This window comes from Cydia amplana, chromosome 21 (assembly GCF_948474715.1).
Source record: "Cydia amplana chromosome 21, ilCydAmpl1.1, whole genome shotgun sequence".
Taxonomy (NCBI): Eukaryota; Metazoa; Arthropoda; class Insecta; order Lepidoptera; family Tortricidae; genus Cydia; species Cydia amplana.
The window spans coordinates 3,185,159-3,201,885 of record NC_086089.1 but is presented as its reverse complement, the minus strand read 5'-3'; the positions used below and the strand labels follow the sequence as shown (position 1 = coordinate 3,201,885).

General features: G+C 41.1%; 2 protein-coding genes across 2 annotated transcripts in view; both read right to left on the bottom strand.

Moving 5' to 3' along the window:
* Positions 1-7,439, bottom strand: part of LOC134658163 (uncharacterized) — a 194,064-nt gene extending 186,625 nt beyond the window's left edge. Inside the window, exon 1 of the mRNA XM_063513772.1 lies at positions 7,139-7,439. Within this exon, the coding sequence (XP_063369842.1) occupies positions 7,139-7,157 (19 nt within the window). The 5' untranslated portion in view covers positions 7,158-7,439. The remainder of the gene's footprint in view (positions 1-7,138) is intronic.
* A 5,929-nt stretch (positions 7,440-13,368) lies between these two features.
* The window catches only part of LOC134657818 (E3 ubiquitin-protein ligase MYLIP), a 37,408-nt gene continuing 34,049 nt past the window's right edge, over positions 13,369-16,727 (bottom strand). The window contains exons 5-6 of the mRNA XM_063513388.1: positions 14,412-14,536; positions 13,369-14,094 (exon numbers count right to left, since the gene is read on the bottom strand). Coding sequence (XP_063369458.1) covers positions 13,995-14,094; positions 14,412-14,536 — 225 coding nt within the window. The 3' untranslated portion in view covers positions 13,369-13,994. The remainder of the gene's footprint in view (positions 14,095-14,411; positions 14,537-16,727) is intronic.

The following is a 16,727-nucleotide window of genomic DNA, read 5'->3' as shown; positions in this document are numbered from 1 at the left end:
GCAGGGAAATGTTTGGAGCAGTGAGGCCAAACAGAAAGCTAAATGGGAGAAAGCCGTAAAGGCTAACAAGTATTATATCGCTGCGCTGCAAGTTAAAAGTAAACGAATACCATTTACAACACTGACAATTCATAAACTTAAAGAAAACGTAATAACGACTTAAGGTTTCTTTACACATGCGCGTTTTCCGGGCGGGGCCTGATCGTATTGTATGTAAAAGCGGCGCGCCCCGCTCACGCGCCGCCCGGAAAACGCGCCTGTGTGACGAAGCCTTTATTAATGGGAGTTTATGCATTTCTTCGTTTGTACAGAGAATCAGAAGCTTCTGATACAAGCAAAGGCATACCTGTACCACGATCGAGGAAAAATAAGATCCCCCACGCTGGAACAACCACAAGAACTTTAAAACAATTTCAATTTATTATATTATGTAATTATGTAATTGCTTTTCTTAAACCTACTAAAAGAATAAGATACGAACGCTACATTTAGATTTATGACGGAATATACGGCAACTTTGTTGTTTCTTTGCAGAATAACAGTTGTCAGCGCCATTTTAAAACTTAATCATTTCGTAAACGCTGTCAATACATATAGCATAGGTAATAAATAGCCTCACTAACACAATAAGATAGCTGAGTAATGGCTGATATACGGGCGTTTGATGGTCATTAGCGTCGCGGCTTGTTAGCTGGTAATGATCGGAATATGATAATGGGACGCAATATATCGGTCGAGCTTAGAGGTCTAATTTGTAGGTGCCATGATTTATACTAATTCGGCTAACCCCAAGAAACGCTGACATATTGACTATTTAGCACTGAGTCGCGGTAAAGCCCTGTTTTCCTAGGATAGCGGTGCCGTCATATAGCGGCCGTCTCCTTGAACATTTTAATACGGTTAAATATGGATGTAGTAGTATTTTGTATGGATAGCATCGCTATCCTAGGCAACCAGAGCTTAAAGGCTTCGTCACACAGGCGCGTTTTCCGGGCGGCGCGTGAGCGGGGCGTGAGCGTTTTATATGTAAAAGCGGCGCGCCCCGCTCACGCGCCGCCCGGAAAACGCGCCTGTGTGACGAAGCCTTAAGTGTAAAGTTGTTCCACGTGCATTCCACGAAATTATCTACCTTAGTCCCATACAAATGCCAATTTTCTGTCACAATGGATGTAAAAAATGCTCAGTAAAAGGATCATCGACTTGAAACGTTGAAAAAATGTACCTAAACTACGAAACAAAATGCGTTTGTACGGGACAGCTCATGCCCAAAGTGAAATCAGTTGTATATGCAGCGACTTTGATGCAATTAATGTAGTCATAGGAATGTTGATAAACAAACAAAGGCCGGGACTATAACTATTAATTGTATAACATGCTACATTATGGCTAAAACAGAGTAAGGGCGAACCACACCAGGTGCGTCATGCAGGCTCGGCTCCTCTAACTGCACGCTCAAACACCGGTTGTAATATTTGGAATTATATAGGTATCAACTGCCATATCACTTGCGTCGCGTGCTTGTAATATCATACGCAACAGAGGGCCTCCGCCAGCGTGAGCATTGCTCTCTGTCTCTTTTGCATATTCGAGCGTAGTAGGCAAGTAACGATTTGCGATTTTTCGATGTTGGCGGTAAGCCTGATGTACCGCTTTCAACGCGATCGCACCCATTACGTCGCAATCATCATCGCCGCAACACAACGGTACCACGGCATCGTCTGGTAATCCGTCAGTGTCGGCTTTTGATGAATCGCCCGCACCGCGAACCCAATACATCATATCTATATCTCCCAATATAAAAGGACTAAAGCGATACGGTCAAGCCAAAAAAAGGCAAACAATTTTGAGCGCTATCCTATAGAATCTAACGACTATATTGTTACGCTTATCGTGTAGTGTAAAGGTTGTTAATACATTTTGAAGGTGGGATAATGTGGCGAATTGTATCACGATACATGAGCTTATTAGCGGATATGCGAATCAAATGACACGCGAAACATGCATAACACTGTATCAACACTATGAACGCATAATGGGATAGGCGCGGCTGCCAAACAGGGTGCGTTATATCGACTTTTATAACTATAAGCCGTTTATTTTATCAGATAACCCTCCATAAACCTGTATTGTTGAAATACTAGTTACTTTGACAGAAACAGCAATAGGACGCAATGTCGTAATTATTAATCTGGTAATTTTTATAGGATTTCAGATCAAGGTTTGTAAATCGATTTAATACCTATGTTATTCTCTGACGTCTGTGTGGACGTCTCCTATAAGAGCCTTAGTCTTCAGAGTGTTGCTTGCTGTTTAGTGTTTAGCAACTAGCATAGAGTAAAGGCTTCGTCACAAAGGCGCGTTTTCCAGGCAGGGCGTGAGCGCGGCGCGCCGCTTGTACATATAAAACGCTCACGCCCCGCCCGGAAAACGCGCCTGTGTGACGGAACCTTTAAATTAGTAAAATGAACAAGAGTGATCTGTTCGCATTCATATGCTACTGCGGGCTGTACGTTTTTCTGCCACCAACGTGGCGATAAAAAGTGATACACCTACATGCATGATAGAGATAGTTTGCCTTCCCACGGCTATCCTAGATAAAGAAAGGGCGAGCAAAAAAAGTCGACTGAGTATGCAGGTGCATCCGATTCACGGTTATATGCTGACTTTTTCCACACGCTTCGTTATTCTTAATCTGACTGGAGTAAGACTAACTCTTAACAGCCTTAACCACTGACGTGTTTTACGGTACCCAATTATGAACACACATTCATTGCCACCCATCCAAACATGACACCCGCGCCAGGCCACAGAAATTTCGTCATATAAAGCTGTAGTACCAGGATCCCGACTAGGTATCCGGTCGTCCGGCCTGGGAACGAAATCATAAAATACCCGGTAGTCGGGTTTTCGGCACTGAATGTGTTAACGAAACATCATAACGACTTTGACGACGCGTACGTATACGTACGTACAACGAGTACCACATTCGTCCGTCAGTGGTTAAGGGCTAAAAAAAAACCGGCCAAGTGCGAGTCGAACTCGCGCACGGAGGGTTCCGCACCATCAACAAAAAATAGAGCAAAACAAGCAAAAAACGGTCACCCATCCAAGTACTGACCCCGCCCGACGTTGCTTAACTTCGGTCAAAAATCACGTTTGTTGTATGGGAGCCCCACTTAAATCTTTATTTTATTCTGTTTTTAGTATTTGTTGTTATAGCGGCAACAAAAATACATCATCTGTGAAAATTTCAACTGTCTAGCTATGACGGTTCGTGAGATACAGCCTGGTGACAGACGGACGGACGGACGGACGGACGGACGGACAGACGGACGGACGGACGGACGGACGAGCAGCGGAGTCTTAGTAATAGGGTCCCGTTTTTACCCTTTGGGTACGGAACCCTAAAAATGATATGAGTCGTGTAGCTAGATTGTGTATAGTTTTTGTTGTGATGGTTAAAGTTTACCGTATATTTAACAACCCGACATCGTATCGGGAACGTCTACCTTCCCGCTGTGTCAAGTGTCAACCTAAAGCTCGCAGTTGCCAAGTATACGATAAACTTCATTATCAGTATGAAAGTACTAACCACAATTTACTGGCATTCCGCCCTATATTTTTTATTAACTAAAACTCGTGTCAAACATGAAACATACCCTACCAGAGCAACACACCCTGACCATTGGTAAGCTTTATCTTGATGGCATAAGGTTTAAAATGTGTCAATTAAAGGTAATGGGTAAAGGAGTGTTCTCACCTGCCAGACACCTGGCTCGTTTTGATGTTTAATCACCCCTTTATTATGGCTTTACCTTCGTTATACATCATTGATAACACTAAATTGATTCATGGGGTCGTGTAAAAGGGATAGGCCACGTGCGCCAAAAAAAATGCCATACAAGTTTAATTTGATTTATTAAACTTTTATTGTGAAGGGTATTTTTGGTGAATCCTCTGATAGGTACTGACTGTTTGCAGTTTAGCTGTATGTTGTAAGGAAATTAAACTACAGGGATATAGTTTGAGACATTACAAAGGTAAAGAAAAGATATAAATTTCGTTTTTAGAATCCCATAATATCCAAAGTGTGAATATGTATACTTATAAAAATATACTAGAGGGATAGCTCTAGTATATTACACCTCCGCTGGTTGTTTGAGCATTCATATTATATTATCATATTTCTATGGCCGCTAAAGCAACAAACAGTCAAAGGAATAACAAATTAAAAAATTCTTCCCCCTTCCCATGGTTTTACCAATACCATAAATACATAAAACCTAGAGTCAAGACAAAGTCTGTCTATGAAAACGACATTGGTAATAAAAATTGAGTACGGAACCCTTGGGGCGCCAGTTCGACTCGCGCTTGGCCGGTTTTTGAACAGATGCAACATTAACAAGCCCGACCGGGACGGCATCCTGCGCCGCGGCCGCAGCCGCATTGAAAAAGATTTATTCTAAATTATTCCAATTTGGGTAATTGCTTGGGAAAGGTCAGGTATAATGACATTAATGACAGAATTACAAATTAGCGACCGCTTCCGTTTCCTCGTCAATGTTATATCATATCAGTTAAAAAAGTCATAATAAATAACTATTTAATATCAACCAGGACTAATTCCAATAGATAGTTCAAGTATGAGATGTCAACTTTTATACAGACACAGCAACAACAGAAATAACACATGAAGCTGACAGACATACAGACAAGGGAGGCTTAGTAATAGGGTTCACATATCACCCTTTCAGCAAGGAACCCTAATTGTGGTGCATTTTTACCTAGCAGTTTTAAAATTGAGTATAAGCGTGAGTCAAAGACAGGTCTTTTAGAATTTATTCTAAACTCACACAATAGAAGCCTTATGTATATGTATTGTATAAATAACCTGCGGCTAGACAAAGATTTCAACTTGACAACTGAACCTGTCGATTCACAAAAGGCCAAAGATCCAAAAATTGAATAAACAATTAAACAAAGACCTGTTTTTAGGTTTGCTATATGCAAACTGTTCCTAGCTAAGCATTAGACTTGTTGACATTGTAAATTCTTCCATTAACATGTCTGAATCTAAAGGCTTCGTCACACAGACTCGTTTTCCGGGCAGCGCGTGAGCGGGGTGTGAGCGTTTTATTGTAAAAACGGTGCGCCCCGCTCACGCCCCGTCCGGAAAATGCGTCTGTGTGACGGAACCTTTAAGTGGCTGTTTAAAACAAAATAGATTTACCCACATCGGAACAGGGAGTATTCCCTGCTGTAGTTCTTAACAGTTTAGTTTTTTCCACTAAATGGGTTAGAATGGCTTAAGGTAAGTGCTTTTATGTGTGTTGATAAATTGAAATTTAAATTGATACAATGCCATGAGCTGTGGCAAAATGCCGGGACAACACGAGGAAGATGATGATGATGACGACAACTAGACACTAATAATAAAAATATGTAAATTGAAAAGAGAGTATTTATACGTAAGTTTACTTATTTAGTCATTATATTACCACACGACCTAGACACCACAAGGAAAGTCCTGTGTACTATTTAGTGAACCATGTGCTTGTTTATTGGAAAACATATTGTATTGAAATAGTTTTAATAATGAAATAGGAAATAAAACAAAAACTAAGACTTTTTATGTTTTTTTGGACACACCAGTACAGTACGTCAGCATCTAGTAGGGACTGTAAGAGACTGATATTATCCTTCAGTTTAAAATATTTTTTATAAATCAATACAGGCCTATAGAAATTCATTTATGGTTCAAACAGCAACACTCTTAACTGTCCATTTGTGGACCTTATTACAAAAGGCACAAGGTCCACCGATGGACAGTTAAGAGTGTGGGCGATGGTACCAGCTCCTTGGGAGTAATTCCCTCAGGTTTAGAACCAATGAGTTAGCACAACACAGAGGAGAGAGGGCACGACTATAACCTCCTAAGTCTCGTAGTCATTTTTGCAGTTTTGAATTTGGCACCTTCATTTCTTCCATTACAGTTCAAAATTTGATTTGATTTTGTTCTTTTAAAAGGACATCAGGACATAGGGGTATAAACAGTATCCTTCAGTAGATATTTCCCCAACTACACTTACCTTAAATGAGAAGACAAAAACAAGAACATTAAATGCATCCAGTGAATAACTTATCAATTAAACATAGGTTGGGAAAGATCTTGAGAAATTGTTAACACCTGCCTTTTGCTAATTGCTGTTTTTATGTAACGGTAACTCTTCATGAAAGCTGTACATTTTTTAAATGTTAAGAAATTCATGAAGCAAAAATAAATGCATTTTATGGGCTGCACTGTATTGTACAGCATTCCTTGTCTTAAGGGTGTACTGTTTTATAAACCACTTTGGCTGAAGTAATTTCAACTCAAGAAAGTTGTAAAAATAGATTTAATGTGCATTTTTGGGATAACATATATAAAACTGTCATGTTATAAGATGTGAATTATGACTAAATATTTGATTTCCTGACATTTCTAAACATTTTTAATGAAGTTGAAGTGCAATATCTTTTGTGATCAGGATTTTATGATGGAATTCTAACGTACAAATCATACTAGTTTCTAAAATGGGTACAATAAACAGAGCAAAGATCAATGTTTAATACATAACATTTAAATTTATGATAACCTCCACCTAAGTCAGATAAACTGCGTATTCAGTAAATAGAATAGTTGTTTATGGATGAAAAAACTTCAGTAACAACTAACGACATTACGAGCTCGGCTCTGACCCGAGATCGGCAGTCGGCAGCCACATCGATTGACCCACCCGGCCGGTTCAGCCTTAAAAACGGAACAACACTCTTTAGCAAGCCAGCAAACAACATATGAGGAGTTCGTGACGCTTGCAAAGAGTCATAATCACTTGTCAAACAAAGAACTAAAACATCTGTTCCTAGATAACTAAACTTTCGAGTTAAGTTTGAACAGAACATTCTAGGGTTACTAAGTTTTATGCCAGCCCAGCTTCCGGCTGGCGTCTTCGATAACTTAACAGCTGCTAGGCAGCCGGCAGCCCGGCGCCACCACGCCACTATAAACTTAAAACCCCGATATAGTCAATTAGGTTACTGACGAAACTGTTCGACAAACATCAAAAGATTTACAAAGTATAAAACTGTTAGTACTTACGTGGAACTCCCTGTATCATCCAATAATAAGCATCATATCAGTCCAAAAGGGCTGTCACTGCATAAATAATCACGAATCAACACAGAACATTATAAATGCCACAAATCCAACGCAATATTGCACACACGATTTAACAAATATAACTTATAAAAAATTGCACAAAAACATTAACTGAGCGCTAACACTATATTAATAATATATTTATAACGCTAAAATCACATTTGTAGTGTATTATCACACTAGTTGAAAATATCACTAAACTACTTGTCCTTGCATTCACATAAATTGGCAGCCATCTTGCGTTCGTGCAAAATGGAATGGAAAATAAATGTTGCCAGTTTAGTTTTATTTCTCCCGATTTTTTCATTTTGTGACATTTTTCAACTCGAAATGTTTAGACTTTATATAATTAGAGTTTAAAAGCCATAACAGACTACTGAGCGGCGTACTTATCGATACTGTGTAAGGTGGTCGCCGTACTTGCGTTAAGGACGCAGCTATAAGTAGAGCGAGAAAAAGATATTTTGATCGCACCAAGGTCGCGGTGCGGTGCGCATCATACTGTCCCCAAAAGAAAGGGATGAGTAGGTATCATTTGCCTAGTTCTTACTGACTTTGATTGAAGTTGTGTTTGCCAGGCTATAATTATTTATCCTTGCCTAACCAAACCCGTCGAGGTGCTCCAGAGCTTCCGTGTGGCGCCATTAAAAATACGTTAAGTGATAGTGCTCCAAATACAAGCGTGGCATTAAGGTGTCTAATCCGTGTTGATCCAAATCCTCTACATTTTCTAGCACCTATATTAGTCTGTTAAGTGTAGTAGACAAAAATCACCCCCTCCCTACAAGGATGATACAAAACTGTAGGTATTAGATAAAATAATGAATGTGTTAATCATACAAGATTCTGACTCTTGGAGACCCTATACATCTCTAAGGATAATTTGATAAACTATGTTATCTTTTAGTTCTGACACTTAAGAGACATTTACATCTCTAAATAAGTTTAGATTTTTTTTCCATGTATCTGTTTTTATTTTAATATTATTATTATAGTTTTTTTTTATGTAATTCGACATTCGACTGTAAGTAATTGTATTACGTTAGTTTGATTTGGTAGTTGCAATTGTATTTTATAATTGTTGATGTATTATTATAATTTTTTTGCTTGTATGTAAATTCAATGTTGACGTGTAAAAGTGCCCTTGTGGCCTATTTGCTGAATAAATGTTGAAGTTTGAAGTTTGAATAAGACTCCTTTGTTTTTAGAGCCTAAATTGTCAAAATACTATTCATCTCGTCTTGTCTCCCCCACTTTCGCTTAATTTAGCATCTGACCACTGTTGAACAAAAATGTACCTGTGTGGCGTAGGACCCTGACGAAGCCGGATAAAACGACTCAAGGGATCAAGAGGTCAATACATTAAATGATACTAGATACATTAACAATTTGGTGACACAGTAAATAATAAATAATACATATTATACTACTCTTTGAAATAATATAACGATACCAAGAAGTACTTAATTGAAGCAATTGCAGTTAACTAGTCGTTATGTTTTGGGTAACGTTAAGGTCTCATTTGAGTCGGAGCAGGCAGCTCGCCTGGCTTAAACCTACCGGCTTGAACGTTTACCCTAACATTAAGAAGTTTTTATTGACCTGGCAATACTAAGGAAAGCCATAGACAATATTTTATACTTTTAAATGGACGAAGGAAAACATTATACGAACATAATTATAACACTTGTGACTCGCAATGTTCGCATCTCATGCCGATTTTTTTTCCCTTCTTTATTATTAATTTATAATTCAATATCTATTTCTTTTCTTTTTCCCTTTTTCTATCATTTGGGTTCTTAACTTACCTTATGTCTATATAGTGGCGCATTGTGCACCTTATCCTATTAATTTAATGCGCCAAACTGTGTCCAACCAATTTTGCGCAGCACTTTGCGCCTTTTTTTGTTGGTCACAATTTGGCGCGTACACAATTTACACTAGACTACCACTATCCGTCTTCAATTTAACATTTGAACTACACTCGGCGTCACGGAAATCGCACACCCACTGATTTTTGTTTCAAACGAATATAGCTCTTATCATATGTATTATACCCTATCAATATTAATATCATTTAAAAGCACAATTAATAAGCTTTAAAACATGAATAAAATCGGAAATCGGAAAAAATAATAATAATCACGAAATTATGCCGTTCTGAAAGAACACCTAGAATACGCGTTGTAAGGGTCGCTAGTTGCGTTACCTTGGATAGGTTTAAAAGGGGGGGGTAAAAGTGTGATATGGGTCATTCGGCATCCAGAGTTCACAGGGGTCATCCCGGAACAGCTGGAGAAAGAAGACACTCCAAGAAAATGGATACCACGGAAGCAGTAGCAGCTCAAGCAGTAGCCCTGGTGGATTTAGGAATGACGCAGTCTGCGGTTGCTCGGCAGCTCAACATAAGCCGTTTCCGAGTTCTACGAGCAGTTCAGCGATTCCAGAGGACTAGAAACTTCACCAGGAAGCCTGGACCCCGAGGACAACGCTGCACTTCCGAGAGATACGACCGCTTTATTGTGTCGACGTGTTTGCGGGACTGTTTCTCCGACGCTGTCCAGCTGCAGCAGGAGCGACCAGCAGTTCGGAGAACGGTGGTGAGCGTCTCTACAGTAAGGAGAAGGTTGCGGGAGAAGAAGATCATGCCCCATAGAGCGGCTACGGGTCCCAAATTGACGGCAGAGCTTCGGCGAATCAGACGTTAATTTGCTCGCGAACACAAGGATTGGACGGTCGACCAATGAAAGGATATCCTCTTCTCCGGTGAGACCAGGGTGTGTCTTTTCTGCAACGATAGGCGCAGAAGAGGGTACAGGAGGCAAGGGAAATGTTATTCACAGACCTGTCTTGAAGAAACCGTCGGATACGGAGGAGGATCCTGTATGTTTTGGGGTGGCATTTCCCTCGCCGGCAAAACCGAGCTCGTTTGTGTTTCCGGCACCGGTGGTGGTCGAGGCCAGAAATCCATGACTGCTCATCGGTACATCACAGAGATCCTGGAGGATCATGTGGTTCCATACGCCGAATTTGTCGGTCCTGGGTTCACATTCATGCAGGATAACGCCCGCTCCCACACAGCGTTGATTGTTCGGGACCACCTTGATCAGGTTGGGATCACCGTTATGCAGTGGCCAGCAAGGAGTCTGGACCTGGATCCCATAAAACACCTTTGGGATCAGCTAAAACGGAAGGCGCGGTCACGTGATCCTGCACCTGCGACCCCTGGAACACCTTCGAGATGCCGTCATTGAGGAGTGGGATGCTATTCCTCAAGAGCACATCGTGACTCTCGTGAGGTCCATGAAGGCTCACATGGAGGCAGTAATTAAGGCCACAAGGGGCAACACTAGGTTTTAAGTTTAGTTTTAAGCATTTGTATTGCAATATTTGTTGATTTTATTGTGTTTTAATTTGTTGATTTTTTTGCATGAATATACCATTTTTATTTCCTATTAAAAAATATGCTTTTTTTTTACTTTTTACGAACTTTTGCATTGTTTTTAAATGAAGGATTAAATTCTCTTTAAAATGAACCCACACGCTCATACTTTACCTTCAACAACATAAGGTTTATAACGGCTTGAAACAAAAATCCGTGGGTGTGCGATTTCCGTGACGCCGAGTGTATTATTCCTATTAACAATTGGACAATTATTTGTGCATGCGCATTTCAACTAATTAATTTAGTGCGCCAAATTGTGTCCAACCAATTTGGCGCAGCCATTTGCGCCTTTTTGGTTGGTCATAATTTGGCGCGTACAGAATTTACCCTGGACTACCGCTATCGATCATCAATTTAACATTTGAACTATTATTCCTATTAACAATTGGTCAATTATTTGCGCATGCGCATTCCAGCTAATTAATTTAGTGCGCCAAACTGTATCTAACCAATTTGGCGCAGCACTTTGCGCCTTTTTGGTTGGTCGCAATTTGGCGCGTACAGAATTTGCACTGGACTACCGCTATCGATCATCAATTTAACATTTGAACTATTATTCGTTCTGGTGTTATTGTGGATATCGTTCTGGCGTTCGCTCCCACTCCCTGGTGAAGTGGCTGGGCTTCTTCCAGTTTCATCTGGTTCAGAAGTGCCATCCCTGGTCGTCGAGCTGCGGCTGCAGGCGCCCTGCGGCGCCGCTTCAGATGGCTCTGTGACGTCTGTGATATCGCTGTACGCCGCGCCGACGTTCGCAGGAGCGGGTCGCCCACCGCAGCCGTCCCCGAGTCCCCCTTAGTCCGCTCTACTTCTTCTCCGGGGGGCCGGGTGTCCAGCACCCAGAGTCGAGCTGGGGCAGCTCTGCGGCACCACAGAACTCATCGCCGCCGCCCGCAGGAGCAGAGGCGTCATCATCCTCCATCAGCATTCATTGATCTTCAGTGTGTGCGGGTCTTCAGCGCGTGAGATCGAGCGGGTATGGGGGTTCATCCTCCGGCACCTCCCCCTCCAGTTCGCCCGAGCAGCGCGAGAATGGGCGCCAGAGCTGCGGGAGGAAGGCTCCCATCTCCGGAGTGCCAAACCTACATCGCCGTGGCTTCCGGCTCCGGCTCCCCACGATCCGACCACTCCTCGTATTCATCCCCCCGCTCCGACTCCCGGGTTGAATCCTCCCCCTCGGATAGGTCAAGGTGGTGCCCCAGTGGACGGCTTGGTTCCACAAACGGCCTCTCCGGAGGAGGCAGTGGATCTGCTTGTTCCTGGGTTTTTGTATCTTGGCGCAGTCTATTTGGCGCGTGGAAAAATCTTTGACCATAGGTTGGTGCACTCTTTAAGGTGAACTTCTTTCCAGGATCCCCCATCTCGGCCTTTGGAAGTCTGGGCTGTTACATGGGTTTTCCGCCTGGTGTTCGACGCAGGTTTGACATGAAGACTTTTTCAGCCACGATCCGCATGGGCGGGGTATTGGCGCACGTAGACTGTTTGCCGATATGCTAGGTGTTTAGGCGCACACTTTTTATCCTATCTGGTTTGACGTATTTATTTTGGCGTATGAATTTGGCGCAAGCAACCGCTCGGCTACCGTGCTTCATGTGGACACAGCCCCCCCCCCCCCTAGAGCTTCCTTTTATACCGTCGGGTGGTTTCGTCGTCGCGGAATTTGGCGCACTGAATTTGGAGCCCGGAATTTGGCGCACGGAATTGGAATTTGGCGCACCGATTTGTAAAGTTTCCGCTGTCCATTCCGACTACTGCAGTACCAATATCTAACATCCTCATAGTCCGGTTTCACTACAGCACTTTTATTTTGACTATCTGGTTATTACTTTTGCGCCCAGAATTTTGCGCACGGAATTTGGCGCACTGGAGTTGGCACGCGGAGTTCACGAGTACTCACTGTCTAGCATCCTCACTGTCCCGTTCACTTCATAGCACTTTTGTTTCAGTCGTCTGGTTATCCTTGGCGCCCAGAATTTGGCGCGAGGAGTTTGGCACGCGAAAACTGGCGCGCAGAGTTCACGAGTACCAAAGTCCAGCATCCTCACAGTCCGGTTTTACTGCAGAACACTTTTATTTTAGGTCCGGTTTCCTTTGCATCCAGAATTTGGCGCGAGGAATTTGGCGCACAGAGTTCCACGGGTAATCATTATCTAGCATCCTCACTGTCCGCTTCCACTGCACAACACTTTCTATTTTGGCTGTTCGGTTATCCTTTGCACCCAGAAATTGGCGCACGGAATTTGGCGTTTTGGTCTCATCGTTTTTGTTTATTTGTTTAGCCTTCGTTAGGTAGCAGTGCGCTATAGAACCGTCGAGCCACTCGCTGCTACCTTCAGCACTTTGTGCAAATTCCAAGAAATGCCTACGGTTCTATCCATAGATTAGTATATGTTATTACGTTCTATCGTCTGCAATTAAGTCCTTGAGACTGTGCTGCGCCACTCTGGTGTCCATCTTCACCTCGCACTCGCACTGCCATCTTTCATATCCAACATGCCGAATATTCGGTATTCGGCCATCTCTAATGTAGACCGTAGTCCTAAGGGCCGGTACAGACGGGCGGCAACCCGATCTTGTATGGGAACTGCATGCCGATGTGTATGTGTAACTTTTATGACACTAACTAAACTCCTACTGTTTTTCAGTTGTGTCGCACTCTTTACGCGTTAGACTTTAATGTTACTTAAAATCAGAATTAGGTTGATATTGTAATAAAACCACATCGAATTTTTAACATAATTATTGTTTATTTTCATATCTTTTTATTTGTTAAATCTTACAGACCACGGGTCTTACGTTTTTAATTAACTTACATAATTAACTTTAAAGTAAGGAAAATTTAAAAGATCCAAAGTACAGTCCAATAAAGGCAAGAATTTACAAAATGCAAAGGGTAGTTCTTATTTTTTATACAAACATAGTCAAAATATAATCCCAGTCAGTGCAAAACAGAAAATAATAAAGAAATTATTGCTAATCAGTTATCACATAGTTAATTCTACAGAGTTTTTGCTGATTTTCGAACATTTTTCCTTTTTTTTTTAATTTAAATTCACCCTTCTAAAACGAAGGGACATTTACAAACTAAGGTTACATTGTTAGCTTAAGTACGTTTCCTCATGGATTCCGAACATTCCAACTTAATCGTAGGTAAAAAAATGCACTTTTGTAGACCATTAGGTCGCGAACACCAGTCTTTACTAACTGTATACAATCCCACTTTCCTTCATAAGGGACCAAATAACCCAACCCCAAAGGGGTTGTCACACTCGCTGACTAGACACACACGCACACGCAGGCACGCCAGGTATCGACAACCGTCACATTTTGAGCAAAATGTCGGTTATGCGATGCTCATTTGTCGATGAGCAGGGCGCTACTCTGGTACTCGATGGGCAGGAATATGTGCATAGTTTTTTCGATCTCGCCGCGGCACAGCGGACATCTTTCGCATCTGTAACAATATGGAGAGGTTTTGTTAATTTTTGTTGCTAAAAATAAAACCGACTTCAAAAAGGATGAAATATTAGGTATCCTTTTTGAAGTCTATGCGTTACCAACTGATATGTTTGAAGTCGGTGCCAAGCCAAGTAGTAACAATACCAGTCAAAAATGGGATTTATAGCCATAAAACTGATTATTTTTAATTGACTTGTATTGTTACTTCAAACATATCAGTTGGTAACGCATAGACTTCAAAAAGGATATCCGTTTTTTGCCATTTGGCTACGGAACCCTAAAAAGTAGGTATTCAACTGAGAAAAAATGTACCTGGGCGCGCACTCCTGGCAGCAGACCACGTGCCTGCAGGGCAGGAACAGCGTGTCCATAGCGCTGTCCATGCACACGCGGCACGCGAGGGTCGGGCCGCCGCTGCGAGAGCGGCCACGGGACTCCTGTGGACAAGGAACGGGTTAAGTTAGCGACAGTTATACAGTGTGTAAATCCAATATGGGCGAACATTTAAACGGTGGTTAGCATAGGACCTAAAAAGTATATTGAGATAGATTTTACTTAGAAATGCATTGAAAATTTTAACCATACAAAATAATTCGGCCCGCAATGTAATACACCACACACGTTACGGGATACGAGCTTTTTAAAGTAACTGTCAACGCTTGTTGGCAGTTACTATGAAAAGCTCGTATCTCGTAATGTCATTATCATCTTCTGTTTCTTAATGTTTACAGTACATTGCTGCTCGGTACATGTGGAAAAAATTAATCACGGGGTCATAATTAAGTGTAACTTAAAAAAACATCTTAATTAATGATAAGACGGGTAAATTCTATATCTGGTTTAATTTATTGCCCGTATTTGATTTACACACTGTATAAGAGGTTGGGTATAGTCAGGGTTCGGCAAAATACTGGCTTCCACGTATTTGAAATACAAATTACAAAATACATTTTTAAAAGTATTTGAAATACAAAATACAAACTACTTTGGTGACGGGTATTTGAAATACAAAATACAAATTACAGTATTTAAAATAATGTATTTCAATTACAAAATATACCTTTTTCTACTCCAGCACTTAAATGTGTCAATTAAATGACTGACAGTGATATCTAAAGCAATGTCATTTGAATGCTTTGTCTATAGGCTCATAAGATGACTGCTAGCAGTCATCTTATGAGTATAATACAACTGCTTTATGTTTTTTAAAGATACAAGTTCCGATCATCTTGATTGAAAGAGGTATGTTTTCATTTACAATAATAACTCTTTTTTTTTTTTAATAATAACTCTTTTTTTTTTTTAATAATAACTCAATTTTTTTTAAATAATAACTATTTTTTTAATAATAACTCTTTTTTTTTAATAATTTTTTTTTTTTTTTTTTTTTTGCTGCAGCTGTCATAGAAAAAGTAATGTATGCAACAGCTCATAATTGGTTCTTAAAATTCTCGGGTCTTTTTTTACAAAACTCGACTACGTCTCGTTTTGTAACTTCGACCCTTGAATTTTAAGAACCCTTATTATATCACTGTTGCATAAACTACTATTATTTATTTTTTTGTTTAGCATTTAGTTTTAACGTTAACGAATATCCTTTCATATAAACTTATAGGGTCATTGCGCTAGTTTTCGTCCAGCTCTAGTTTACGTCCACTTGACGAAATTTGAATATATACCTACATTCCTGCACAAATTTGGACTGATTTCAATCCTTATGTCTAAGGCGTCTAAGCAATATATCTGTCTACATATAACAATGATATTTCGCAAAAAGGAAGCGCTGGTGGCCTAGCGGTAAGAGCGTGCGACTTGCAATCCGGAGGTCGCGGGTTCAAACCCCGGCTCGTACCAATTGAGTTTTTCGGAACTTATGTACGAAATATCATTTGATATTTACCAGTCGCTTTTCGGTGAAGGAAAACATCGTGAGGAAACCGGACTAATCCCAATAAAGCCTAGGTTACCCTTTGGGTTGGAAGGTCAGATGGCAGTCGCTTTCGTAAAAACTAGTGCCTACGCCAATTCCTGGGATTAGTTGCCAAGCGGACCCCAGGCTCCCATGAGCCGTGGCAAAATGCCACGACAAACGCGAGGAAGATGATGATAGTATTGATAGGTTGGTAGATCTAGACAGCAGAAGGTGTCGTAGAAAGCGAACCGGGACTGGAAACTCAGGTGGCATGAGCATTTTCTGCCAAAAATGTGGGAGGTCGTGCCGCAAACGCATCGGCCTCGACAGTCACCAAAACCGTTGTCTAAACAGCAATGCATAAATCGTCTGCAATAGACGCAAAGGCCTGTGATGATGACAGTATTGACATTATTAAATGTTTAATTTTCTGAGCAGTGCCACATCGGAATGGTAATTAGTTGTGGCCGTTAAAAGTAGTGATGTTATAGTGTGTCAAAGGTCTGTTTGATTTCAAACATAGACAGAGAGAATCATATTATCTTTGACTTACTACTAACTAGCACCCACAGACAAGACATCCTCTAGACTGAGCATAGTAACGCTACCCCCTCTGCCACTCATACGGTAGTTTTACTCCATCTTCGAGTCAATCCCGTGCCGTGATTGGTCCGTGTCTTTGAACGGACCAATCACGGCACGGGATTCGCTCACCT